Source organism: Macaca nemestrina, chromosome 4 (genome assembly GCF_043159975.1).
Source record: "Macaca nemestrina isolate mMacNem1 chromosome 4, mMacNem.hap1, whole genome shotgun sequence".
Taxonomy (NCBI): Eukaryota; Metazoa; Chordata; class Mammalia; order Primates; family Cercopithecidae; genus Macaca; species Macaca nemestrina.
The window spans coordinates 153,390,254-153,417,480 of NC_092128.1; the positions used below are offsets into that span (position 1 = coordinate 153,390,254).

The 27,227-nt window shown below is 48.9% G+C and overlaps 1 protein-coding gene across 7 annotated transcripts in view; it reads left to right on the plus strand.

Moving 5' to 3' along the window:
• The window catches only part of LOC105483390 (caspase recruitment domain family member 11), a 180,405-nt gene that overhangs the window by 101,512 nt on the left and 51,666 nt on the right, over nt 1-27,227 (plus strand). For 5 of the 7 annotated variants that reach the window (XM_011744222.3, XM_011744219.2, XM_011744226.2 and 2 more), the window contains one exon: nt 23,359-23,490. In XM_011744222.3, the coding sequence (XP_011742524.2) occupies nt 23,484-23,490 (7 nt within the window). In that variant the 5' untranslated portion in view covers nt 23,359-23,483. Of the gene's footprint in view, nt 1-1,606; nt 1,716-23,358; nt 23,491-27,227 lie in introns of those variants that run through there. The other 2 variants (XM_011744221.3, XM_011744220.3) reach the window with 2 other exon arrangements.

Consider the following 27,227-nt stretch of genomic DNA (forward strand, 5'->3'; position numbering starts at 1 on the left):
GGGACACTGCCCAGTGACAAACAGGAACGCGAGACTGACACCGGCCTCACAACGCTGCGTGAAAGGATCCAGACCCTAAAGAAGATGGATGCCCCAGGTCAAGAGGGCAAATTCTTCCTTCCTCCGACTTTCTGTTCTCTCAGGGGTCCTCGGCAGATTGGATGACACCCGCCCACACTGGGGAGGATGGGTCTTCTTGATTCAGTCCACTGATTCAAAGGCTGAGAAACAGCCTCACCAACACACTCAGAAATGTTTTACCAGCTATCTGGGCATCCCTTAGCCCAGTCAAGTTGACAAAGAAAATTAAGCATCGCACAGAGTACGCAGCTGCGGTGCCCAGAGCTTCCTGGATACCTAAGGAGGGGACGTCTGAGTAGAACCACACATTATTCTACTCTCCTAAGGTTCAAGAAAAGGCAAAGCTGATGGAAATCACAGGAGCGTTTGCCTTTGGGGCCACAGGGGGATGGAAAGGGCCATGGAGAACTTCTTAGTGGCGGCCACCGTACTCTGTATCACAATTGAGGTCTTAGTTGCATGGTCGTCTTCCTAACTCATTGAATTTAGTTGCGTGGGCATCTTCCTAACTCATTGAATTGTGTACTGAAGATCCGTGCAGCTCACTGATTGCACTTCAATTTTCTGGAAGAAAAGGGGAACAGCGAGTATTCTTGCGATCGGTATAGGCTGGGAAATAGGGGGGAAGCCGGCTCTGATAGCAGATTTGGGTGCTGTTGCACAGGGCCAGGAAGCAATGGCCGAGAAACTGATGTTCGCTTGTATAGGAGTGGAGGGGATGTTGACAGCTTTGGGGAAGGAATTGGTCACCTGCCTCCACAGGACGCTGGGGTGGGCGATGTTCACACATTGCCTCCATTCATTCCCACAACTCTGGTTGCCCCCATTCCCTGGTGAAGACACAATGTTCCAGTCCATCTGCCCCCCCAGGCATCTATACCACAGGGCCTCCCAGGGGAATGAAGTGGTCAGAGCTCTGCAGGCAGCCTGCCATGCAAAGACAAGACACAGGTTGTCAGAGGGGGTTAGGGTTCAAAGTGGATCCCGGGTAGGGGCAGCAGATGGGGGAGTCCAAAGTACTTTGGGCTCCACACCCACTAACAAACTTCAGAGAGACAGAGGAGGAAAGGGTATGTATCACGGATGCATGCTCATAGAAGAGTGTTCCCTGGCATGTCCGAGGCTCCGCACTTCCTGATGGACAGTCTTCCTCCTCTGTGGAGGAAGCCAGAGGGGTCCCCTGGGTGAGGTCTGGGGTGGCCCGGGGCCCAGTGGGGAGAGCAGAGCAGAGGTACGAACAATGACTGACGATGCCGGGTTCCCGCCCTGTCCCCCCGCCCCACCGCCCTCCTGGCCCTGATGACAGACGCACCCTGTTCCCTGCAATTCCTGCCTGCCCTGCACGGCATGGGTCCCTTTCTGCTCTCCCAGCCTCCCCCGCTCCCATGAGTGGAAAGTCACCCACAGATTCTGCTCAGAACAAAAAAAAAAGAGGGAAGTAAGGCAGCCCCCCCCCAGCCCCGACTTCTGCCCCTGCTAAAAATAGAGGTGGCATCTGAGTGGGGCGTCGGTGTGGGCTTCCGGGGGAGGTGGCTGCTCTCCCGCAGCCTTGGTGTTTTCTGGGGAATCAACAGGAGAGAATTTGAGAGGAACACGAGGGACCCCCAGGACCCAGCTAGCTCACCACCGCGTGAGTACGTTTCCCAACGGGCAGGTCCCCTGACTGAGGCCCGCGGGTGCAGCACTGGTGAAGCCCTGTCCCTGGGCGGCTGCCGTGGGACCCCCTCTCCCCAGCACCTGGCCCCCTTGTCCTGTCCATGCCCATTTGTTTTCATGGCTTCATGCACGCCTCTTTGCATCTCCTAATTTCCTAAACCGGATGTGCAATCCCAGCAGCAGGTGCTAGGGCGACCGTCTCATGCCGTGGCTTGGATTGCACAGAGTTCCGTGGATTCAGCTCCCAGACGCTCTCCACACGTGCCCGGTGACCCACACGGGTCAGGATGCTCCCGTTGTCATGTGGCACTGGGTCTTATTTTCTTCTGACTGGAACGGTGCCAGGGGCCGAGGAGCGGGGTTCAGTGTACAGAGTGTGCCTCGAGGCCTGAGATGCCCGTGGCCCCAGCCAGGTGGAGAGGAAATGTGTACAGGGTCTGTTTCCAAAACGTGGGGCCTTGCAGCTTGGCCCTCTCTGGGTCTGGGAAGGGTTCATGTTTCCCAACGTCAACCCCGCAAGCACCTTCCAGATGGTTCCTCTGGGATCTCTTGAGATTGCAAATGCTAAGAAATGAGCCTGTGGCTCGCTGGTGTCCACCAGGGCACCCAAGGCCCAGGCCCTGCCCACAAACACTGGAGGACAAACCAGGCGATTATGGGGCAAGGAGCTTCCCAAAGAGACAGTAGGACTGAGGACCCCAAAGGGGAAGTTCCCCTCCCTCTGGGATCCCTGAAAGGGATCCGAGTAGATTCCTCAATTCCTGGTGAAACACTTCGGGAATTTCTTAAGTCCTGCGGGTTTGAAGACCCTCGGCAGCCCCTTAGTAACTTTTGCTTACGGGAGACTATGGCCTTTTGGGGGCTTCGCTCACTTAAGTGGTTTGAAAATGTTAGCTGGTCCTCAGAGGCCTCCTTTAAAACGTGAAACAGAATGATAGGCTCTTGGTGTCTCTAGTTCATGCACTGTGTAATGTCCCTCTAACAGCCATGGGTGCGGAGATTTGGGGGTGACCCCCAGCCACCACTGACTGGCGAGTGGAGCCTCACCTGCAACACTGTCCTGTCACCTTAAAGCCTGCCTTCCTAAGTGGGCTCCTTCAGAGCTCCCTGCATACAGGGAAGAAGAGACCAATGATCAGAGAGCAGCCAGTCACCCCCTCTCCGCTGCTAAGGAAACACATTCGTAACAGCCTCACGTCCATACCGATCGACCGTTTCTGGGTGCAGTTTTGACGGGTGCCTTATTTCATTATTGGGGGTTGTATCCTTTGGCGCAAACATAAGAAAGACTTCCCTGTTTGCATCTCATTTGTCATCTCGCACTTACATGACGGGAGGGTACAGAGGATGTCTGCGCCTGCAGAATCCCAGGGTCGTCTCGCTGTTGCTGGGGAACGTATTTCCGTCACCGCTGGGGTGGGGGAGGCATAAGCCATTGGAAAAACGTGGTCTCACGTTTGCTGGTCTTGGATTATAGTAGAGAGAGTGAAAAGAAATGGCCACCCCAGGCTCCAAGCCTGACAAATTTATTTAAAGACATTTTTACACAATAGAGGCATTAAAAGAGAGGGTGGGGGCACACCACAGGAGTCTGCCCCCTTAGAAGAAGAAAAATCGGTGCATTTCGAGATGTGTTTGGCTCATCTTACCTTGCATGGATAGGCGGAAAGTGTGAATCTGAGTATTTTTAAGTTTCAAGATCACTGGTGGGTTGGAAACAGGTGAGCCGGCCTCCGGGAAATTACTCAAATTCTTGAACAAGTTGCCTGCAGTCCCGGGAGCTCTCAGGAGAAGGAACGTGACCTGAGATGGTTGCAGCACCCCCACCCCCTGGCCGGACCGCCCTCTCACTTTCTCACCCTGTACCCGGTGCCTGCGCCACCCCCACCATCTCCTTCCTCCGAGTTGCCGTTCTTCATTTCTCTTTCCTTTTCTCAGCTCTGCACCTGTGGGTACAACGTAAAACCCTGACTTCTTGTTCCCTTTTCTGTCACAAGGCCCCGGTCCCGCCGTCCCCTCTTCTCCCACTCACCTCACCATCTTTCTCCGCCTCTGCTTCTATCTTGTCTTTTCCTTGACCCAGCGTCCTGTAAGTGCAGATCACAAGGTCAGGAGATCGAGACCATCCTGGCCAACATGGTGAAACCCCATCTCTGCTAAAAATACAAAAATTAGGACATGGTGGCGGGTGCCTGTAGTCCCAGCTACTCGGGAGGCTGAGGCAGGAGAATCACTTGAGCCCAGGAGGCGGAGCTTGCAGTGAGCCGAGATCACACCATTACACTTCCAGTGAGCCGAGATCGCACCATTGCACTCCAGCCTGGCGACAGAGTAAGACTCTGTCTCAAAAAAAAAAAAGAATGCAGGGCTGGGCACGGTGGCTTATGCCTGTAATCCCAGCACTTTGGGAGGCCGAAGTGGGTGGATCACAAGGTCAGGAGATCGAGACCATCCTGGCCAACACGATGAAACCCTGTCTCTACTAAAAATACAAAAAAAAATTAGCCGGGCGTGGTGGCATGAACCTGTAATCCCAGCTACTCGGGAGGCTGAGGCAGGAGGATCACTTGAGCCCAGGAGGCAGAGGTTGTAGTGAGCCAAGATCATGCCACTGCACTCTAGCCTGGTGACAGAGCGAGACTCTGTCTCAAAAAAAATAAAAATAAAAAAAGTCATTCCTGCAATTCCCCCGTGAACTGTCGTCTCCCATGACAAGCACACGGCCTCCCCGCAGGGCTCAAGTCCCAGCTTCCCCATAACCTGTCTCATCCCTTGGTGTCCCCTCCCCCAGACTGGGAAGTCTCAGGTCTTCACCAGAGATGATCGTAGCTTCCTGCCCAGGCTGTTTGGGGCTTCGAGTCACTGAGGGTTTGGGGCCTGGCCCCTGCTCACCTAGGCTCAAAAAATTGTAGCTGTTTTTATTTTAGTTTAGTTTGGTTTTGAGACAGGGTCTTTCTCTGTCGCCCAGGCTAGAGTGCAATGGTGCGATCGTAGCTCACTGCAGCCTGAGACTCCTGGGTCAAGCAATCCTCCCGCCTCAGTCTCCTGAGTAGCTGAGACTATAGACGCGCCCCACATGCCTGCCTAATCTTTTTACTTTTTCCCGAGATGGGGTCTTGCTATGTTGCCCAGACTGGTCTCAGACTCCTGGGCTCAAGTAATCCTCCTGCCTCAGCCTCCCAAAGTGCTGGGACTACAGGCGTGAGCCACTGCACCCAGCCTGTTTCTATTTATTTATTGAGGTAAGATTCATATAACATAAAAGTCACCATTTTAAAAATCAATAATCTGGTGGTGTCTAGTACATTCACAATGCTATGCAACACCCACTTCTATCCAGCTCTAAGACACTTTCATCACCACAAAAGGAAACCTTGTCCTCATTGACACTCACTCCCTTCTCCATCCCTGCCTCCCCGCAGCCCCTGGTACCCGCCAGCCTGCCTTCTGTCTCTATGGATTTGCCTATTCTGGGCATTTCATCTAAATGGCATCTTATGATGTGTGGCGTTTTGTGTCTGGCTTCCTTCACTGAGCTCATCTGTGCCGTAGCAAGCAGAAGTGCTTCTTCATGCCTTTGTATGGATGAATAATATTCCATTCTATGGATAAGATGTCTTTTTTTTTTTTTTTAGACAGTTTTACTCTGCTGCCCAGGATGGAGTGCAGTGGCGCAATCTCAGCTCACTACAACCTCTGCCTCCCGGGTTCAAGTGATTCTCCTGCCTCAGCCTCCCAAGTAACTGGGATTACAGGGGCCCGCCACAACGCCCAGCTAATTTCTATGGGGTTTTTGTTTGCTTGTTTGTTTGTTTGTTTGTTTGAGACGGAGTTTTGCTCTTGTCGCCCAGGCTGGAGTGCAGTAGTGCCATCTCGGCTCACTGCAACCTCTGCCTCCTGGGTTCAAGTGCTTCTCCTGCCTCAGCCTCCCGGTAACTGGGATTGCAGGCACATGCCACCGCGACTGGCTAATATTTGTTATTGGTGTTTTTTGTTTTTTTTTTTAGACGGAGTCTCACTCTCTCACCCAGGCTGGAGTGCAATGGCACGATCTCGGCTCACTGCAAACTCCGCCTCCTGGGTTCACTCCATTCTCCTGCCTCAGCCTCCCGAGTAGCTGGGACAACAGGCGCCCGCCACCACGCCTGGCTAATTTTTTTTATTTTTAACAGAGATGGGGTTTCACCGTGTTGGCCAGGCTGGTCTCGAACTCCTGACCTCAAGTGATACACCCATCTCCATCTCCCAAAGTTCTGGGATTACAGGCATGAGCCACTGCGCCTGGCCTGATGTCTTTTTTAAATGTCACTGGCACGAAGGGTTCAGGGCTTCAGGGACTGAGAAGGGAGCGGGGCAGAGAGAAAAGGGGATACCTTACTCAGCACCAAATGCAGCAAACAAAGCAGACTCCAAGTATCTCAGCCCCTCTCCCTCATCATCCCACAGGACAGCTCTGTCTTATTGGTGAAAGTGGAGCTCCAAGCCAGGAGCAGCCCTTCCAGGAGGCCGGTTAGAGGAAAAGAGCAGCTTCAACCAGCCTTCCCCAGCTGCAGCTTGGCTCTGCTCCTGAGTACATTGTAACAATTAATTAGAGCCAGTCCTGAGTTATCTGGAGTAATAGGGGACCCGAATAACACAGAGCTAATTGAAACGTGGGCTGCAGGGGTGGCGGGAACAGAGAGGGCCCCATTCCATGAGAGAGCTATTTATTTTGTAGTTAATTATAAGAGACCCTTTCTGAATCCTGCTGTCTCTCCATCTTTCTCCCTCTCAGATGCCCCACATTTAATTGGATGCACAAACCTATTTTGCTCCCAACATAGTGGTGCTCAATTAATGCGCTCTAACACAGGGGCTCCCCTGGCATCTCTTTGGCAGAATTCTCCGAGATAGGAAATCCGACTGGTTTGAATTCCATTTCTGTGCCCGCCTAACCTCAGATGGAGACACTCATTGTTATAATAATTGTAATAATAAGAGCGCCGGATATAGGCTTCATGCTTTATTCTTCTAGAAATGCCTCCTGTAAATGGTGATGTTACCATAAGACACACAGCAGAGGCCAGGCGTGGTGGCTCACGCCTATAATCCCAGCACTTTGGGAGGCCAAGGCAGGTGGATCACTTGAGGTCAGGAGTTCAAGACCAGCCTGGCCAACATGGTGAAACACTGTCTCTACTAAAAAATACAAAAATTAGCTGGGCGTGGTGGCGTGCACCTGTAATCCCAGCTACTCAGGAGGCTGAGGCAGGAGAATCACTTGAACCCAGGAGGCAGAGGTTACAGTGAACCGAGGTGGCGCCACTGCACTGCAGCTTGGGCGAACTTCATCTCAACAAAAAATCAAAAACAAAAGACACGTAGTAAAAGGCGAAATCAGACAAACCAGGAATCTGGAAACTGCCCCACTGGGTCGTCAGTTCCTGGGGATTGAGAGGTGGTGGGTCTACTCTTTGGAGGTCTCTCGAGAACCCTTTCTGGAATGGGCAAATGTGCTTCAATATTGAGAAGCTGCTTTTATTGTATTTTTATTGTATTTTATTGAGACAAGATCTTGCTCTGTCACCGAGGCTGGAGTGCAGTGGTGCAATCATGGTTTGCTGCAGCTTTAACCACCCGGGCTCAAGCGATCCTCCCGCCTCAGCCTCCTCAAGTAGCTGGGACTACAGGTGTGCACCACCACACCCAACTTGTTTTTGTATTTTTGGAAGAGACAGGGTCTCCCTGTGCTGCTCAGGCTGGTCTCAAACTCCTGGACTCAAGCTATCCACCCGCCTTGGCCTCCCAAACTGCTGGGATTAGAGGTGTGAGCCACTGTACCTAGCCTGAGACACTTATTTTCCTGTCTGGTTAAGACTAAAAATCTCTATTGTGTTCTGAAGTTTTCCATCTCCAGTGTCTTAATTATTCATTTTCCTTCCCGGAAGCCCAGCCACAGCCTAGAGTAATCCTGGTGAGGTCACAGACTGCCCAAGCATGACCATCTAAAACATGAGATGGGGGCTTCCCAGCTCTCCTGCACCATGGCGGTCTCCCCTCCGAGGCTGTCAATGTCCGCCTGCATGTCTAGCAAGTGGGTTTGGTTACTGAGACATTCTGTCGTCCTGCTCTCAGGTTGACTGAGTGCCCACTGTGTGCAGACACCCAGTGCACAGAGATATTGTACCCTGGTTGTCCGGGAATGTGTCCTCTGAAGGTCAACTGGTAAAGAAGTTACCATACACCCTTCATTCCCTTACACAATGAGAGAGTGACGAGTATCATCCCAAAAAATGATGACTGGTATGGGGTTATCAATATCCCACAAACATGATTGAACTCCAGAAACACCCCGGTGGACAGAATGGACTTTCTTGTTTTTGAGACAGGATCTGGCTCTGTCACCCAGGCTGAAGTCTAGTGATGCAATCACGGCTCACTGCAGCCTCCACCTCCTGGACCCAAGTGATCCTCCCACCTCAGTCTCCTGAGTAGCTGAGACCACAGGTGCATACCACCATGCCTGCCTACTTTTTTTTTTTTTTTTTTGTAGAGACAAGGTCTCACTATGTTGCCCAGGCTGGTCTCAAACTCCCAGTCTCAAGTGATCCTCCTGCCTCAGCCTCCCAAATAGCTAGAACTACAGGCACATGCCACCACACCCAGCTAATTTTTTTATTTTTTTGTAGAGATAGGGCCTCACTATGTTGCCCAAGCTGGTCTTGAACTCCTGGGCTCAAGCAATCCTCCCGCCTCAGCCTCCCAAAGTGCTAGGATTACAAGCACGAGCCATGGTGCCCAGCAGAATAGACTGGCTTTGATGGTGAAGAAGGCCCTTCGGAGTCTGGAAATTGCCCAGGGTGGGAGCAGGTGGCAGATATGTTTGTTGCTGCCATAACACTGATGTTTGGGGACACTGGCAAATGAAGAGCTCTCCTGGTGGGACATACGGCCAGCTGGCCTGTCGGCATTTCACCAGGTAAAGACAGTTTGCACCCTGCAGGTTAGAAATCAGAGGGCCATCTATGCTAGGCTTCTAACCCATAAGTGATAGGGAGTGCAAGATGGATTGGCACGTACCTCCAAACTGCAGGCACAGCGGAACCATCTAGGTGGGAACAGCAGGCACCGGGAAGCAGTCACGGTGAAAGCTCTCCCCACACGTGGGGAGGTAGAGGACTGATCAGCTGAAGAGAAGAAGCTGTAATGACTGAAAGAAAGCCAGCGTTTGGCCGCTGGACACCAATCACTTGATGAGTATGAAATGCCGATTTATAGAAGACACTTGCTAAGCCAGGGTATACAAGGAAATATGAGGTGTGTCCCTGCCCAGAGGAACCTGGAAGACACAGAAAGATGCCAACACCACCGGCTGGATGAGTTTCCAATCGGAAACCCAGACAGAAGGTCTGAGGGTAAATCTTTGAACTTTTTCTCTAAATTCTGCTTGGAATGGAGGTAATTGACAGGAAGAGTAGGTTGTAACTTCTTGTTTCTATCCTGAGTTTGCTGCTAGCTTCTGACAGGGGTGGGCTGAGTAGCTAAGTAGCATTGCCCACTGTACGTGCCACAGTAGCCTTAAGATGTTAGTGCTACTCGTGGTCAGGAGCGGTGGCTCATGCCTGGAATCCCAGCACTTTAGGAGGCTGAGGCCAGTGGATCACTTGCAGCCAAGAGTTCAAGACCAGGCTGGCCATCATGGCGAAACCCATTCTCTACGAAAAATACAAAAATAAATAAATAAATAAATAAATAAATAAATAACCAGGCACAGTGGCACATGCCTGTCATCCCAGCTACTCCAGAGGCTGAAGTGGGAGGATCACTTGAGCTCAGGAGGAAGAGGTTACAGTAAACCAAGATAGTGCCACTGCACTCCAGCCTGGGCGACAGAACCAGACTCCATCTAAAAAAAAAAAAAAAAAAAAAAAAAGAAGTTAGTGCTACTCATCCAATAAAAGGGGGCTCAGAGAGGGTAAGTAACATGCCCCAGGCCACACAGCAACAAATGGCAGAACTGAAGTTTAAACCCAGGGCTCTCTAACTGCAGGACCACATCCTTCCTACTAGAACACAGAGGGGAACTGCCGTTTTTATCTCTTTATGCAAAGATTTTGGTTTGTTTGTTTGTTTGTTTGTTTGTTTGACTTCCTTTTTGTTTGATTAGAATTCCTGCAATCCTTTCCTCTACACCCCTTTTTGGAGGGAACAATGTCACTTCACACCAACAAGTACAACATACAATATTTGAACCTCCCGAGTGCAGGAGTTATGGCTTCCTTATTTGTGGGTTCCCAGCCTGTGGAACCCTGGCCACCCAACTCTCTAAATCTACAACAGAAGGCATCCTCAGAGACTCTCATTTTAACAAAGTCACTCAAGCCTAGCCCTCAAAAACCACCCCACTTCTTTTTCTTCTGCTGCCTGGAAATCTGCCCACTGAGCCTGATAGATGAGAAAGTGCATGTTGACCTCAAGCCTTGAACACCTTGGGTTAAAATAAGGAAGTCCAAGACCTAAATAAAACCCAGATCTGGCAGGGCATGGTGGCTCATGCCTGCAATCCCAGCATTTGGGGAAGCTGAGGCTTGAGACCAGGAGTTCAACACCAACCTGGACAACGTAGTAAGACCCCCATCTTTAAAATACAAAAATTTAAGAAGTAGCTGGGTGTGGTGGTGTACATCTGCAGTCCCAGCTCCTGGGGGAGGCTTGAGGTGGGAGGATGACTTGGGCCCAGGAGGTCAAGGCTGCAGTGAGCTCTGATTGCACCACTGCACTCCAGCCTGGGTGGCAGAGTAAGACCCTGCCACACACACACACACACACAAAATTTAAAGTGTCTTTTTTTTTTGAAAAGGAGTTTCGCTCTTGTTGCCCAAGCTGGAGTGCAATGGTACAATTTCGGCTCACTGCAACCTCCACCTCTCGGGTTCAAGCAATTCTGCCTCGGCCTCCCTAGTAGCTGGGATTACAGGCACCTGCCACGATGCCCAGCTAGTATTTTGCATTTTTAGTAGAAATGGGGTTTCACCATGTTAGCCAGGCTGGTCGTGAACTCCTGACCTCAGGTGATCCGCCCGCCTCGGCCTCCCAGAGTGCTGAGATTACAGGCGTGAGCCACCATGCCAAAAAAAAAAAAAAAAAAAAAAAGCTGCTTCCTGAAACTTGGGCTGACCAGACCTGAAGACCTTTCTAGAAGGAAGAGCTGGGAGCCCTGTGAAGCTCCAGGGAAAGACATGCAAACCCCACCCTGGGCTCTTCTGCTGTGGTTGAGGCGACTTGCCCTGACTGCACCTCTTGGTGGATCCTGGGATGAGAATGGGAGGATTAGAAAGCTAGAGGCAGAAGCCTCCACCACCACATCCCTGTCACGATGGAAGAAAACCTGAAATCTGCGTTTAAAAAAAAAATACCAACCTTCTAGCTGATGGAAAAAGTTGGCAAAGGTACTTTCAAACACCTGGGCATGTGTTTCGAAGCATTGCTGCATTTATCCGTTTGCAGGGTATTTCATAAAATAGATGGCCCCACAACTAGAAATGCATTTTAAATTGATCGCTGTGTCGATTCTAAGTGTATTTCCTGAGTGTCTTATAAATGCAGAAGGCAGCGGCGGGTGCCTGGTGTGTGTCCCGCTGCCTGCTGACTCTCAAAGGAAGCTTGTGATGCGGCCAGGGCCAGCTCTGGGCCCTGGAGATAACTTCATTTGAGCTGCAGGTAGTGACCCGAGTGATCACGCTGCATTCCCTTGGTAAATCACTCTGCTGTAGTTCTGATTTGCATTCTCTGAGCTAATGCTTGACTTTAAAATACGGTCCAGACTGGGCTGGGATCCAGGTTGCCTTCTTTCCTCCAATCTCCTTCTCACTGCTCCTCAGCCCCAGTCTTTCTTGCCACTTCTTTCTTCTTCCAATGAGTCTGGGGGCCGTTTTCACCATCTTTCTTCCGAGTTTCTCTTTCCCTGCCTCTTTTTCTCATCTCTGAACCTCCTGTATTTGTCATGTGTGGCATATTCTTACTTACCATTTTTCGTTCCCCGAATCTTCTCACAGTCAAAGTTTCTTCCATTTTTTTGCCTTCTGCATCTAGGAATGCTTTTTGAATCTAGTGAGTGAGTCAGTGAGTGAGTGAGCAAATGAATGAATGAGTAAATGAATTAATGAATGAGCAGATGAGTGAATGAATGAGTGGATGAGTGATTGAGTGAATGGATGAGTGAGTGTGTGGATTAATGAGTAAATGATTGAGTGAATGAATGAGTGAGTGAATGTGTGAGTGAGTGAGAGAATGAGTGAGTGAGGGATGAATGAGTGAGCGAATGGATGAGTGAATGCATGAGTGAGTGCAAGAGTGAGTGAATCAGCGAATGGATAAGTGAGTGAATGAATGAGTGGATGAGTGAGTGAATGGGTGAGTGAGTGAATGAGTGAGTGAGTGAATGAGTGAATGCATGAGTGAATGAGTGGATGAGTGAGTGAATGAATGAGAGTGAGTGAATGGATGAGTGAGTGGATGAGTGAGTGAGTGAATGAGTGAATGGGTGAGTGAATGCATGAGTGAGTCAGTGGATAAGTGAGTAGATGCGTGAGTGAATGGACAAGTGAGTGAGTGGGTGAATGAGTGAGTGAGTGAATGAGTGAGTGAGTGAGTGAATGAGTGAGTGAGTGAGTGAGTGAATGGATGAGTGAGTCAGTGAGTGAATGGATGAATGAGTGAATGGATGAATGAGTGAATGGATGTGTGAGTGAATGAGTGAGTGGATGAGCGAGTGAATGGATGTGTGAGTGAATGAGTGAGTGGATGAGCGAGTAAATGAGTTAGTGAGTGAGTGAATGAGTGGATGAGTGAGTGAATGAGTGAGTAAATGTGCAAGCAAGTGGATGTGTGAGTGGATGAATGAGTGAGTGAATGAGTGCATGGGTGAGTGAGCGAGTGGATCAGTAAATGAATGAGTGAGTGAGTGGATGGGTGAGTGAGTAAATGAATGAGTAAATGAATGAGGGAACTAGTGAGTGGGAGTGAATGCGCGAGTCAGAATGTGCAAGTGAGTGAGTGAGTGGGACCCCTCGCAGTCTCTCTGGAATATCCTCATTACCATGCTTTGCGGACTTACCCGGGGTTGACATCCAAAGGCATCCGGCTCGGCCTGGCCTAACCCTGTCGCAGGCTCCTTGGGGGTTCTAGTGCCAGCCGAGTGAGATGAGAAGATAATGAGGAAGATTTAAGGTCTGACTGTGACTCCCACAGACTCTTCCACCTCTGGTTCTTGGCCACTCTCCGAGTGGGACTCATTTGATGATCCTGGTGACCTTTTCTATAAAACTCAAGGGCCCAACTCTCATTGAGAAGATTCTCGGGGCGCTGGACCCACCCCACACATTCACATGCCAGCCCCAAGGGCTCCCAGGGGCAGGGTTTTGCTTGCTAATGGCCAAGTCTGCGGCAGTGCCTGTCCCGTGTCTGATTTTACGCCTTCCAAACTGTCTCTTGAATTCCCAAAACCAAAGAGTAACACACTTTCCTCCCACCTCTCCTCCTCCCGAATTTAATGGATGCACAAAAACACAGGCTCTGTATCCCACCTTGCCGTTGCTTTTGTGTCAAGTCTCCTTGCTAAACGCTGGAAGACTTGTTTATTCAGTCACTCTACAAAGGAGGGCCAGGCGCCGTGCTGGAAAGGCGCCGATGGGTACACATGAGGCCTCCTCCAGGGAATTCACAACAGGTGTAGGAACCAGCAAGGGCAAAAGAGGGTAAGAAGCACAAACTGGGCCCAGAAGGCTGCCTCATGCCTGAAATCCCAGCACTTTGGGAGGCCGAGGCAGGAGGATTCCTTGAAGCCAGGAGTTCAAGACCAGCCTGGGCAACATAGGGAGACCTCCATCTCTTAAAAAACAAAGTTATCCAGGGGTGGTGGTGTGCTCCTGTAATACCAGTGCTCTGGGAGGCGATGCTGGGAGGATCACTTGAGCCCAGGAGTTGGAGGCTGCAGTGAGCTATGATCATGCCACTGCACTCCAGCCTGGATAACAGAGCAAGACCCCATCTGTAAAAACAATTAAAAATTTAAAAAAGACGTGGTACAGAATTTTGTTCTGTGCCCAGCACACAGGTGACATGAAGGGAGGGTCTTCACTCCGCTGGAGCAGTTAGACGAAACTGCAGAGTGGCCGTCCGGGCCCATCACAGCACTTAAGCTCACTGCATTCTTCTTGGTGGACTGATACTGAATGTAATTCTGTGACCACGGAATGTTTTTATCATAAAATTTCAGAGCACTCAATTCAGCAAATATTTATTAAAAACCTACTCCACACTGGATAGCATGGCCCAAACAAGTCATGACACTGACATGGAGAACCCAAAGAGGGACAATGGGCTCCCCGAGTTGCTTCCAACCCAGACAATAAAATGACAGCCAGGACACTGAAGAACACAGCAATGAAACAAATTCCATCCAGTGCACAGGTGAAGCCAAGAGCCCATCCTTGAAAGCACAGAGAGGTCTTGAATTGGAATCAGCTGGTGGTCGCAACTGCTTATCAGTCTCCTGTGGGGAAGGCAGATTTGCTGACCAGGCTTCAAAGGCAACAGCAGGAGAGAAGCGTATTTCATTATCAAGGCCAGGGTTTCCCCCCAGCCAGTCCTATAGCAAGCCTGACTTGACAGGAGTCCGAGAGGGTGACCTCACTCTGGGATTTGGGTCTGGCTGAGTGGTCCTGTCATGGTTCCTGGTGGCCATCAGAGCTGTCAATCAGCCCTGTGCACAGACCTGAAATCCAGATGGGGCCAATGCTCATAAAAAGTGGACGTGATGAATTGATGTGCATTTCAGAACAATTTAAATCTGTCACTCCTAATTGGGCTTCTATCAAAAGCTTTTCTGCAGTGATGTTAGAAAAAAGGAGACCCAGGAAGCAGTGTCCTTTGGGAATACAAGGGGTGTGTGCCCTTCCACATTTCATGGTCTTGGTACAGATCTGAAGCCACTGCAGAATAAGCGTGGATTTATTCCGGGGGGCTGGGGGATGATGTGTGGTGGTGCCCTTGGTCTCTGGGTTCAGGGCACACGAGCCCCTTCTAACTTCCTACTGATGCTCTCGCCTTTCCTAAAAAGCTATCAAGATGAGACATTTTCATCTTCAGGAACCATTGGCCCTTTGCCTGAGTCAGCTAAAAATGATGTTGCCCCTTGGGGAGCTTCAGGTGTGAATATTAGAGGCAGGCTGGTGCCCAAGGGGATGCTTGGGGTGGCGGGCAGTGCTCTGGATTGAGGGGCTAGGCCTTGCCGGGGACGGTGACCAGGAAGCTCGGCTGTGACGTGACATGGGGAGGAGGTTGGGTGTATACGGAAGAGTGAGAGCTGATGCGGGGGGAGATGCAGCCCAGGGGATAAGGCAGAGGCTGGAGAAGTGACGGCATTGACTGCACAGTGAGGGGCGTTCTGGGGATTCAAAGTGCCACAGCAGGCAGGTGAGATAAATCGTCCTGCCTACACGCTGAAAGCTGGGAATGGCTAAACCAATGGCTGAGGGTGTCGTCCCTGAGTTACAATTTCCTGGGCGATCCTTATCACCTCGTGGTACTGCTCACCCCTCAGAGCCGCACCATTTGTGTCTGTCTGCCGCAGCACTTTAGACATGGATGGTATTAAATACTTAGTTCTTGTTGATCACTTGCCAACTCTGGTTTTGTCTCTAGGAGAAAGGAATGGGAAGGAATAGATCGATAAGAGAGTTGCTCTGATTTCAGTGCTCAGAGATCTGTGGCCAGGACCAATATGACTTAGAAAGTGTGGGTTGTGTGTGGCACTTGTATCTGTTAGGACTGTTTGCAGCTGCAAATAATAGAAACTGAATCAGATTTTCTGCCTGCTAGGGATTTTACTCTTCTAATGGACCAAGAACTCAAAGGTTAGCTGTCCAGAGCTGCCATCAATGACCTGAGGTTCTTGTAGCATCCTAGTCAGTCATCCTTAGAGCATGGCCTTATCTTCATGGTCACAAAATAGCAGCTATGCCTCCAGGCATCACACCCACATTCCAGGTAGGAAGAGAAGAACAAGTAAAGGGCTCTTCTCATCTGAAATCTGCCTCCTTTTAAAGAGCCTTCCTGTATGTCTCATCCAGAAACTTCCACCTACATCTCACTGGCCAGAGTGGTGTCAAATAGCCACCTAGCTGCAAGGGATGCTGGAAATACAGGTTTTTGGATGGGTACAGTAATGCCCCCAGACAAAATTGGTGATCTGTTAATAAGTAAGAGAGAATGGCTATTGGGCCAGCAGCTGGCAATGCCTGCCACACCACAGCAAATTTAAAATAATTGCTACTTTCAAAATATGTACCAGTGAAGCTCTGCTGATTGTTCAACACATGTTAATTGATGGGAAATAATATCATCTCAGAATTTTGGTTGAATGAGCTGAGATAGACAGAGGTTAAAAAGTTAACTGGGATACCAGGGAATCGTCTTGCAGGGGGAATTTTCTAGCTGCTTCTGCAAGTGCCCTCTTTGTAGGAATGAAGGGGATGGGGCAGGTGGTACATGAAGGGATGATTCTGGCTCTTTTCCATCAAGCTTTCATTTCAGGGCTGTAAACACTGAGTATAGCTGGAGTCCGGGCATGTATCCATGTCTCCTCAGTCCTTTCTCATGGGCAGTAGATTGTCCTTTTAAATAATCTCTTTCCCTTTTTTTGCTAGAAGCCCTTTCAATTAAGTGGAGGTTTCATTGGAATAATTAAACCCTGCATATCAAGCCATTCACTCCAATCATGCAGGCAAATCAATTAACCAGAGATGCATTTATCTAACTGACTGTTTATCTCCTCCTGGTTGCAGAGCTTTTGCACTGGGGCAGCTCTTGGCAAAAAGAGGTTTCTGCCCCCCAAAGACAGCTCATTTCCAGAGGACTCCCTGGGTTTGAAGCAATGGGAATCTTAATGTTTATTTTATTCAAGATTTGATATTTATTTGTATTTATCCACTCTACAAATATATATATTGAACACCTACTAAGAGTATAGCTCCATGCTAAGTTATCCTGGGGATACAGAGATGAGACAGACATGTGGCAAGTTGCTGGAACTCTCTGTGAGTGCCTCAGTTTCCTCTTCTATAAAATGAGGAGGGTAGGAGTATTTACCTCATAGTGTTGTTTTGTGTATTTAATGAGATAATCCACATGGAGCATTTAGCACAATATCTGGCAAATAGCAACTCCATATGCCTTTTCAGAGGCAGCTATTCGAGTATAAGTTCCAGCAAAATGATGGCTTAAATTAATAAAGAGGCTGGGCACGGTGGCTCACATCTGTAATTCCAGAGCATAGTGAGGCCCTGTCTCTACACACACACACACACACACACACACACACACACACACACACAGACACAGAGTAATAAAGAGGAAGATTTGGAGCTCGGGAAGCAAGGAATATAATTGGTTCGATTAGATGCTATGCTTAATAAATGTTAGCTGGGATGATTGCTAGTTTAATTAAGATCAGATGATGTGGAGTTCAAGGAGGCTGAGTAGGAATCTCTGCTCTTCCACTTATTGGCTGTGAGATCTCACTCCATTATTGAACGCTCTGATCCTACCTTCTCATCCATAAAATGGGAGTAATAAAACCACCTAATTGAGCTTCTGTGAAGATTAATCAAGGTGATATCCATGAAGAGCCAGGTACACAGTCAGCAGTTTCAGTTTAGGAAGGGGTGAGCTGACTCACAAGCATTGCAAAAGATGGAACGTGGTGTGTGTGCAAAGACTGAAGATAACTATTTTGTTCTTCATACTTAAATGCATTATCCATATTTCCAATGACTGACATGTGTTTTGTTTTGTTTTTTAGTTAGTTTTATTTTTTATCAAAGTAATGCATGAGTCATGCAAAGGAGCAAAATACACCAGGCATGGTGGCTCATGTCCGTAATTCCAGCACTTTGGGAGGCCAAGGCAGGTGGATCGCTTGAGTCCAGGAATTCAAGACCAGACTGGGCAACATGACAAAACCCCATCTCTATTATATTTTTTAATTAAAAAATTAAAAATAAGAAAGTAAAATAGGCTTGTAAGAAAAACATCGCTCCTCAACCCAGCCATCATCATCCCTTAGTCCTGATACCCAGAGGCAGTCACTTCAAACTCTTCTTCAGGCCAAGTGCAGTGGCTCACACCTATAATCCCAGCACTTTGGGAGGCCCAGGCAGGTGAATCACTTAAGGTCAGGAGTTTGAGACCAGCCTGGCCAACATAGTGAAACCCCATCTCTACTAAATATACAAAAATTAGCCAGACATGGAGCATACCTGTAATCCCAACTACTCGGGAGGCTGAGGCAGGAGAATCGCTTGAACCTGGGAGGTGGAGGTTGCAGTGAGCCGAAATCGTGCCACTGTACTCCATCCTGGGCGACAGAGTGAGTAAGACTCCATCTCAAAAAAAAAAAAAAACTAGACAAAAAAACAAAACAAACAAAACCACCTCTTTTTCACCTTGTTTTCTTCTGTTATTTCTTCTGTTCTTTTTCACTAGGTCTAAATAATGTTTGCCTTGCTATTTGTTGATATATTAGTTTTAAGACATTATCGATTGACATACTGATGAGAATTTAGCTCTCTTTTACTAACAACCCATTCAAAGCACTTCCCCTTCCTCCATTCTCTCATTACATTAGGTCACAATCTGTTGTGTTGATTTATCTGTGGTGGTTATATTATTATAACTAGGTAAATATTGTTCATGTTAAGGCAAGTTGTGTGCTATGATGTTCTTTCTTGTCTGCACTTTTGTTTTTTCCTGGAGTTAATATTGCCTCTTTTTTTTTTTTTCCTTTGCATTTGCTCAGGGTTTCTTTTAAATATACTTATTCTTAATTTTTTCCCATCTGACTCTCAGATCTGTCATTTGCCTAACAATATGATTTCCTGAGTTATCAAATATATCAGAAAATCATTCTGTTTTTCCCCTGGCAACCTCTCCCTTGTGGACCCTCCATGATCCTGTTGCAATCTTGGCTGATCGCTCCTGGCCGCTTTGCTTTCATCCTGGGACTTTCCTTGCTGCCTCCCCAAGTAGATTCCTTGCTTTGTGAGCTCCATACCTTCCTCTTTATTGCTTACTTCCTCTTTTTGCTGCATCATATCCTCTAGTAGCTTCCAATGAAAAGGTGCATAGGAGACAAATATTTGGAGTTCCTGCTTTTCTGAAAATAATTTTATTGTATTTTCACACACAATAGTTTGGGTGGATACAGGATCCTCGGAAAGAAAGTATTTTCCATCAAAAACTTGAAGGCGTTGCCTCATTTTCTCCCAGCTTCCAGTATTTGTATTGAGGAGTTTGATGGTATATTTGCTTCCATTCTTCTTCATGTGACCTGAGGTTTTCTCTCTGGAAGCTTGTAGGGTCTTTTCTTATTCCCTGGTGGCCAGAATTTTTGGAACAATGTGCACTGAGAAGGTTCTTTTCCACTGATTGTACTAATATTCAAAGGGCCTATTAAGTCTGAAGTCTCATGCTCTTAAATTCAGAGAATTCTCTAATATTATTTCTCTGATAATTTCATCCCTTGATTTATATTCTATCCCCAGAAGATATATAACAAGAAGACACAGTCATTGTCATCTCTTTTTAGGATTTCTATTTATTGGATATTAGACCTTCTAAATTGATCTCATTCCCTCCCCTCTTATCTTCCTTCTCTTTAACTTTTTATTTAACTTTTCAGGAAATTTCCCCAACTTTATCTTCCAAGCCTTCCATTGAGTTTAAATTTCTGCTGCCTTATTTTTAATTGCTAATACCTTGTTCTTTGATTGTTCCTCTTCTTAGCACCATTGCTTTATGGATACAATGCTTCATCTCATCTCTAAATGATTCTTAATTATCAGGTTATGTTTTGAGGATTTCTTTTGAGACAGGGTCTCACTGTGTTGCCTCAGGCTGGAGTGCAGTGGTGCAAACATGGCTCACTGCAGCCTCAATCTCCTGGAGTTGAGCAATCCTCCTGCCTCAGCCTCCTGTGTAGCCGGGACTACAGGTACATATCACCATGCCCAGCTAATTTTTTGATTTTTTTGTAGAGACAGTGTCTCGTTATACTGTCTAAACTGGCCTCGAATCCCTGGGCTCAAGCAATCCTCCCACCTCAGCCTCCCAAAGTACTGGGATTACAGGTGTAAGCCACTGCACTAGCCAGGTTATGTTTTTTAAAATTTTCTCTTGTTCTGTGCATTGTCTGCTTCTAGCAGGTTCCTTGTGTCCCTGTGACCCTTTTGATCTCTGCCTTTCATGTGGAGACTTTCCTCAACCATCAAGTGATCCTTGTCTATCTATTTATTCTTAAGTGAGAGGCAACAAAAACCAACATTTTCCAGCCAGATACGGTGGCTCATGCCTGCAATCCCAGCATTTTGGGAAGCCAAGGCTATTGGATCACCTGAGGCCAGGAGTTCGAGACCAGCCTGGCCAACATGATGAAACCCCATCTCTACTAAAAATACAAAGATTAGCCGGGCATGGTGGTGCATGCCTGTAATCCCAGCTACTTGGGAGGCTGAGGCAGGAGAATCACTTGAACCGAGGAGGCAGAGGTTGCAGTGAGTGGAGATCGTGTCACTGCACTCCAGCCTGGGCAATGAGAGCAAGACTCCGTCTCAAAAAGGGAAAAAAAAAAAAACAAAAAAAAAGGAAAAGAAGAAAAACTAGCATTTTGTTTGTCAACTAGCAGGCTTCATTGTGTGGTGAATGGGCATTGATTGTACTTGGAAAACACCACCATGAGGAATCTACAGTGCACTAAGCAATGGATTCCTCTTTTGAGAAGCAATAGTTGTTCTTTTTAACCTTGAGCCAGTATCTGCCATCTCAGAGCACGGTTTTCACTCTGTCTTAAGCTTATATGTAAAAGTGACATTTCAGAGAGCTTTTGCACATATACTTTCTGGTTACAACCCTTTAAAAAGGTAAACTTAAAAAAATAAAAAGCAATTCTAGATGCTATATAGTAGTAATCAAGGGGAAGTCAGAAAACCTTGGGTCCAAATCCCAACTTTATGCTAAGTATATGAACTTGAACCTCTCTAAGCATTTGTTTTGTTTTGTTTTGTTTTCAGACAGAGATCTCCCTCTGTCACCCAGGTTAGAGTGCAGTGGTACCATCTTGGCTCACTGTAGCCTCAACCTCCCAGGCTTAAGTGATCCTCCTGCCTCAGCCTCCCAAATAGCTGGGACCACAGGTGCGTGCCACCATGCCCAGCTAATTTTTTGTAAAGATGGGGTTTTGCCATGTTACCCAGGCTGGTCTTGAACTCCTGAGCTCAAGTGATCCGCCCACCTCAGCCTCCCAAAGTGCTGGCATTACAGGCATGACCCACCGTACCTAGCCCTCTCTAAGCTTTTGTTTTCTTGGTTGTAAGGTGGTGGTGGTGATGATAATACCGCCTACCTCAAAGAGTTCTGGAGGTTCGTCAGTGACGTCTAACAAAGTGTCTGGCACACCCCAGATAGTCTGTAAGCACGAGGGATGATGTTTGGTCAGTTGCATGTTATACCTCTGAGCCAGTCTTGCAAGTGGTCAAGAGATTGACTTTTAATCCTAGAAACCTTCCCTGACCTGAGGACCAAGTTCCCAAATGCTGTCATCAAAATTCTAAGGGCAGAAACAGCCCAGCCTCAGTATTGGTTTTCTTGTGCCTCAGTTTCCCCAACCTACATTGACATAGTGGGTAGGGGGTAGGGGTAGAATAGCAAGGGGAGTTGTTCAAGCCTGTTTCTCCTTTTTTGAGACAGAGTTTCGCTCTTGCAGCCCAGGCTGGAGTGCAATTGGCGCGATCTCGGCTCACTGCAACCTCCGCCGCCCGGGTTCAAGCGGTTCTCCTGCCTTAACCTCCCAAGTAGTTGGGACTACAGGCATGCGCCACCATGCCCAGCTAATTTTTGTATTTTTAGTAGAGACAGGGTTTCTCCATGTTGGTCAGGCTGGTCTCGATCTCCCGACCTCAGCTGATCTGCCCACCTCGGCCTCCCAAAGTGCTGGGATTACAGGTGTGAGCCACTGCGCCCAGCCCTGTTTCTCCTTTCTTGTAATTAAAACCTTTCTTCTTTTTCTCTTTGAGACATGATCTTGCTCTGTCACCCAGGCTGGAGTACAGTGGCACAATCATGGCTCACTGTAGCCTCAACCTCCTGGGCTCAAGCGATCCTCCCACCTCAGCCTCTTGAGTAGCTGAGACTACAGGTGTATGCCATTAGGCCAGATAATTTTTTGTTTTTTTAAGAGATGGGGTCTCGCTATGTTGCCCCAAGCTGGTCTTGAACTCCTGACTTCAAGCAATCCTCCCACTTCAACTTTTCAAAGTGCTGGGATTATAGGCATGAGCCACCATGCCTGGCCACAATTGAAGCCTTCCTTATAATTTTTTTAAAGCCTTTTTTTTTCTGATGATAAACACATTCTCTTTTTTTAAAAATGCAGACGGTATAATTTCCCTTTGCGTTTGCTGACTGGCCTGTGCACTGCTCTGCTGCCTTTGCAGAGGCCCTTGGTTCTGTGATTCCCTTCCCCACTCAGCCCCGGCCCCCAGCCCTGTCCCAGCCACAGGGCAGGGAGGCCGTGAGGAGACCAGGGAGATGGTGTCCTCCAGAGATGCCTGTCGCCACCACCTCCCCGGGGCTGAGGGCTTCTGACAGTTCACTCCAACCCCAGCCGATGCCCAACAGGAACAGCTTCTGTCAGCCCTGGGAGATCTCATGTCACCTCCGATTAGTCTTCATAGCCAAAACCAAGCAAGTCCCTGATTAAACATCAGCGGCTCAGGGTCCCTGTCACTCCTGAATGCAGCCGTCCTAGAGCAGCAGCCTGAGGCCCGCCGCCCACCAGGTTCCAAGCAGCTTTGGGGACTGGCATAAGGCTCTTTCCACCATACCAGGGTTTGAACCCCACCTTTCCCTCTTACCATGATTGTGCCACAGCACTCCAGCCTGGGCAACAGAGTGAGATCCTGCCCTCCTTTCTCTAGAAGGAGAACTGACCCTTCCCCAAAAAACCCAAACCCCCAGCTGGGCTCCTAGATGGCTGAGTGGGACATTAGCAGTGGCCTCGTCAGTCACCGTAAGGAACACCGCCCTTGGGAAATACAGCGTGTGTGGGCCCCCGCGTGTTCCTGCCCAAATCCACGGCAGGCTGGAGGTTAAAGACATAATTCACAGTGACGGGAACTCTTCGGGGTCTGGGAACAGGGTTTGCTGCTTTTGACCTAATGAATTAGCACTGATTAGAGCGGCTCCAGTCTACAGAGGTTTCCATCAAAGCCTTTTCATCAAAGATCTTCCACACTGGTCATGAGCATGCCCAAGGCTGCCATCTTCCCTCCTCCCCATCACCACGGCTCTTGGGGCCTGTCTCAGTGGCCTCCCAGGCTGTCCACTCCACGGGGTGGGACAGAAGCCTTTCTCCCCCTGTAGCCCCTGGTGTGGGGTCCACTCTGCCAATGTCATCGAGGGTGACGCACCCCTCAGGACTTCCTGGCCTTTTCCTCCCAAGCAGAGCATCGCTTTGATCCCAGAACGGTTCCCTTTCCCTCCATCCTCTGCCTCCCGCTCCAAAGCTGATTATCTCTTCCTTTTCAGATCCCGAGCACTGCAAGTCCAGATGCAACGGGAGCCTGGCTCGAGGGAAGACAAGATCCGGCCGGAAAGTGTGAAAGTCACACCCCAATGACGGGATAGCAGCCCCTGTGTGTGAGCACCCCTCCATGCCAGGTACTCAGCATCTGTTATCCCCTCTATACCTCTCTACATCATGGAGAGACAGGGTCTTGTTCTGTCACCGGGGCTGGAGTGCAGCGACGTGATCATAACACTCTGTAGCCCTCCACCTCCTTGGCTCAAGTGATCCTCCCATTTTAGCCTCCCAAGTAGCTGGGACCACAGGCACACACAACCAAATGTGGTGAATTCTTAAATTTGTTGTAGAGATAGGGCCTTGCTATGTTGCCCAGACTGGTCTCAAACTCCTGGCCTCAAGCGATCCCCCTGCCTCTGCCTCCCAAAGCACTGAGATTACAGGCAGGAGACACTGTGCCTGGCCGTTCCTTTATATTGGAAAAAAGGCAAGTGAGGGTAACCTAAGACTTGGCGGAGGGGCTCGGGTAGTGAAGGGAGGGAGGGGCAGGGATCAGGCTCTGACACTAGCTGGAGCTTGGGAGACAATCAGAGAAAAGGCTGGCGGGCCCGGGATGCAGTTGTGATAAGATTGTGGGGCTGGCAGAAGGCAAACGTCGCAGGGCCTCAAGATCAAGATCAAGATGTTGAACATGGGCCAGGCATGGTGGCTCACACCTGTAAATCCCAGCACTTTGGGAGGCCGAGGCGGGTGGATAATCTGAGGTTGAGAGTTCGAGACCAGCCTGGCCAACATGGTGAAACCCCGTCTCTACAAAAAATACAAAAATTAGCCAGGCATGGTGGTGGGCATCTGTAATCCCAGCTACTCAGGAGGCTGAGGCAGGAGAATCACTTGAACCCAGGAGGCCGAGGCTGCAGTGAGCCGAGATGGTGCCACTGCACTCCAGCCTGGGCAAAAGAGCAAGACTCTGTCTCAAAAAAAAAAAAAAAAGGTTGATCGTGGCTTGGCATGGTGGTCATGCCTGTAATCCCAGCACTTTGGGAGTCCAGGGCGGGAAGATCACTTGAGCCCAGAAGTTTGAGACCAGCCTCGACAACATAGGAAGACCCCATCTCTACAAAAACAATTTTTAAAATATTAGCTGGGCATGGTGGTTTTGCCTGTGGTCCCAGCTACTCAGTAGGCGGAGGCAGGAGGATTGCTTGAGCTCAGGAGGCAGAGGCTGCTGTGAGCTGAGATCACGCCACTGCACTCCAGCCTGGACAACAGAGTAAGACCCTATCTCAAAAAATAAAAATAAAAAATGATTGGAACTTTATCATAACAGCAAGAGGAAGCCACAATAGAGGTCTTGAATGAGTGAGTCAGGACGTGAGGCCACCAGCTCTCATGGAATTCATCCTCCGGTGGGTCACCTCCAGATCCTTTGGTTCCCAGGGAAGGTGAGCAACACAGCCCTTCCTGTGGAGCCTGGCCTGGGGGCCTGGCACTTGCTGTTCATCCGTTTGCAGAGAGACTCGTGTGGCCTAGGACCTGTCTCACACTGGAAGTCAAACCCTGCCGAAGGTTGGGTCCGAGCTGCGGGTTGTGACAAGCTCTGGCTAAGACTTAGGTAGGGACGGGCCATCCAACCTGCAAGGCTGTTAAAGTTCAGAGCCTCGGGGCCTCCGGGAGCATTTCTGAGAAAACTGCCTTCAAAGAAACTGCCCAGAGCTTGACAGAGCCGCCGGGTTCGTCCCGGTGATGAGGTTGAGTCAGGCTGAGTTAGAAAGAAGTGCTGGAAGGTAAAATTCATTTCGAATTGTGTCTGAGACATTTTTTTTTCTTTTGAGGCTGGCTACACTCTCCATAGATTTATTTTCCATGAGATATTTCATACATATAAATATGTATACATAATGTGTATCCACGAGACAGAGAACAATGACATGGACACTCGTGTCCCCAGTTGAAGCATAACAATAATTCCTTGTATCACCAGTGTCCCCCAGGGCCCTTCCAACATCACATCTGCCTGGCTGCCCCTCCCCAGGGGAAGCCACCATTCTGATTTTCATCAGTCCCTTGTTTCTTGGTATAGTTTTGCCGTATATCTTTAACAGTAGGGTTTCCTTTTGTATGTTTACCAAAAAAAATGATTTTTGAGACAGGGTTTCGCTCTGTCTCCCAGGCTGGAGTGCAGTGGTATGGCGATAGTTCCCTGCAGCCTCGACCTCCGGGTCTTAAGCAATCCTTCCATCTCAGCCTTCTGGGTAGCTGGGACTAACTACAAGCACGCAACCCCACACCCAGCTAAGTTTTTATTTTTCTGTAGAGATGAGGTCTTGCTATATCGCCCAGGCTGGCCTCAAACTCCTGGCCTCAAACTCCCAGTCTCCATCTCAGCCTTCCAAAGTACCGGGATTTCAGGCATGAGCCATCTCACTCAACCTTGTTTTACTTTTTTTTTTTTTTTAATTTTTTAGAGACAGGGTCTCACTGTTTCCCAGGCTGGAATGCAGTGGTACGATCATAGTTAATTGCAGCCTCCACCTCCTAGGCCCAAGAGATCCTCCTGCCTCCCAAGTAGCTGGGACTACAGGCGTGTGCCACCATGCCCGGCTAATTTGTTTTTATTTTTTGTAGAGATGGGGTCTCGCTGTGTTTTCCAGGCTGGTCTCAAACTTCTGGCCTCAAACAATCCTCCCACCTGGGCCTCCCAAAGTGCTGAGATTATAGGCGTGAGCCACTGTGCCCGGCCTGTTTTTGAAGTATTTATAGACAATTTTATGCCATGCATCTTCTGTGGCTTGCTTTTTCACTCAACGTCATGTTCCTGAGGTCCACCTGTGCTAATGCACATGGTCATATTTCTTTCCATTTTCACTTCTGGGGAGTACGCCAGCATTGAATACACAGTTTATTTATCCACGCTGTTGCACGAGGTCTGTGTGTGGTTTCTGGTTTTGGGTACAGGGCGCTGCTGTGGAACATTCTTGCGCAGGTCTCTGGATGTACACGGGGAGAATTTCTCTAGGGATGATATCTAAAAGGGACTCCTGGCATGTGTGGTCTGCATGTTCAACCCTACTAGGTGAAACTGACTTGTTTTCCAGTCCTTGTGGGTTTTTTCCATCCAGTAACAAATGTCTGCAGGTGAGCCCCTGCTGGGGACAGAGGTGCAAGAGCATCCTTACTCTGTCACTCCAAGTGAGAACAGATGCTCCCAGATCATGGCTCCGGGTCTTTGTGATATGAGCTCACCCTTCACCGGGCTGCTTTATCTTGCCTCTCCCTCTGCCTAGCAAACTCCCACTCAAAATGCTCCCACCTCTCTAAGGAGGGGAACCTCAGGGAGGTCTTCACGTGGAGGAGGCCTGGGCTGGAATCCCAGTTAGACTTGCTGTATGACCCTCAGCAAGTCGCTAGGGTTCTCTGCTTCTTGGTTTCCTTGTCTACAAAACAAGGGTGAGCACGTCCACCTCTCAGAGCCGCTGTGGTCATTAAAAGAGATGATTTCTTTCCTTTTTTTTTTTTAATTTTGAGACAGCATCTTGCTCTGTTGCCAGGGCTGGAGTGCAGTGGAACGATCTGGGTTCACTGCAAGCTCTGCCTCCCAGGTTCAAGTGATTCTCTTGCCTCTGCCTCCTGAGTAGCTGGGACTACAGGTGCCCGCCACCATGCTCAGCTGATGTTTTGTATTTTTAGTAGAGACTGGGTTTCGCCATGTTGGCCAGGCTGGACTTGAACTCCTGATCTCAAGTGATCTACCCACCTTGGCCTCCCAAAGTGCTGAGATTACAGGTGTAATCACCACGCCCGGCCAAATGAGATAATTTCTATAAAGGGTCGGGCCCGATGCCTGGCACACGTGCAGCCCAGAGGGGAAGCA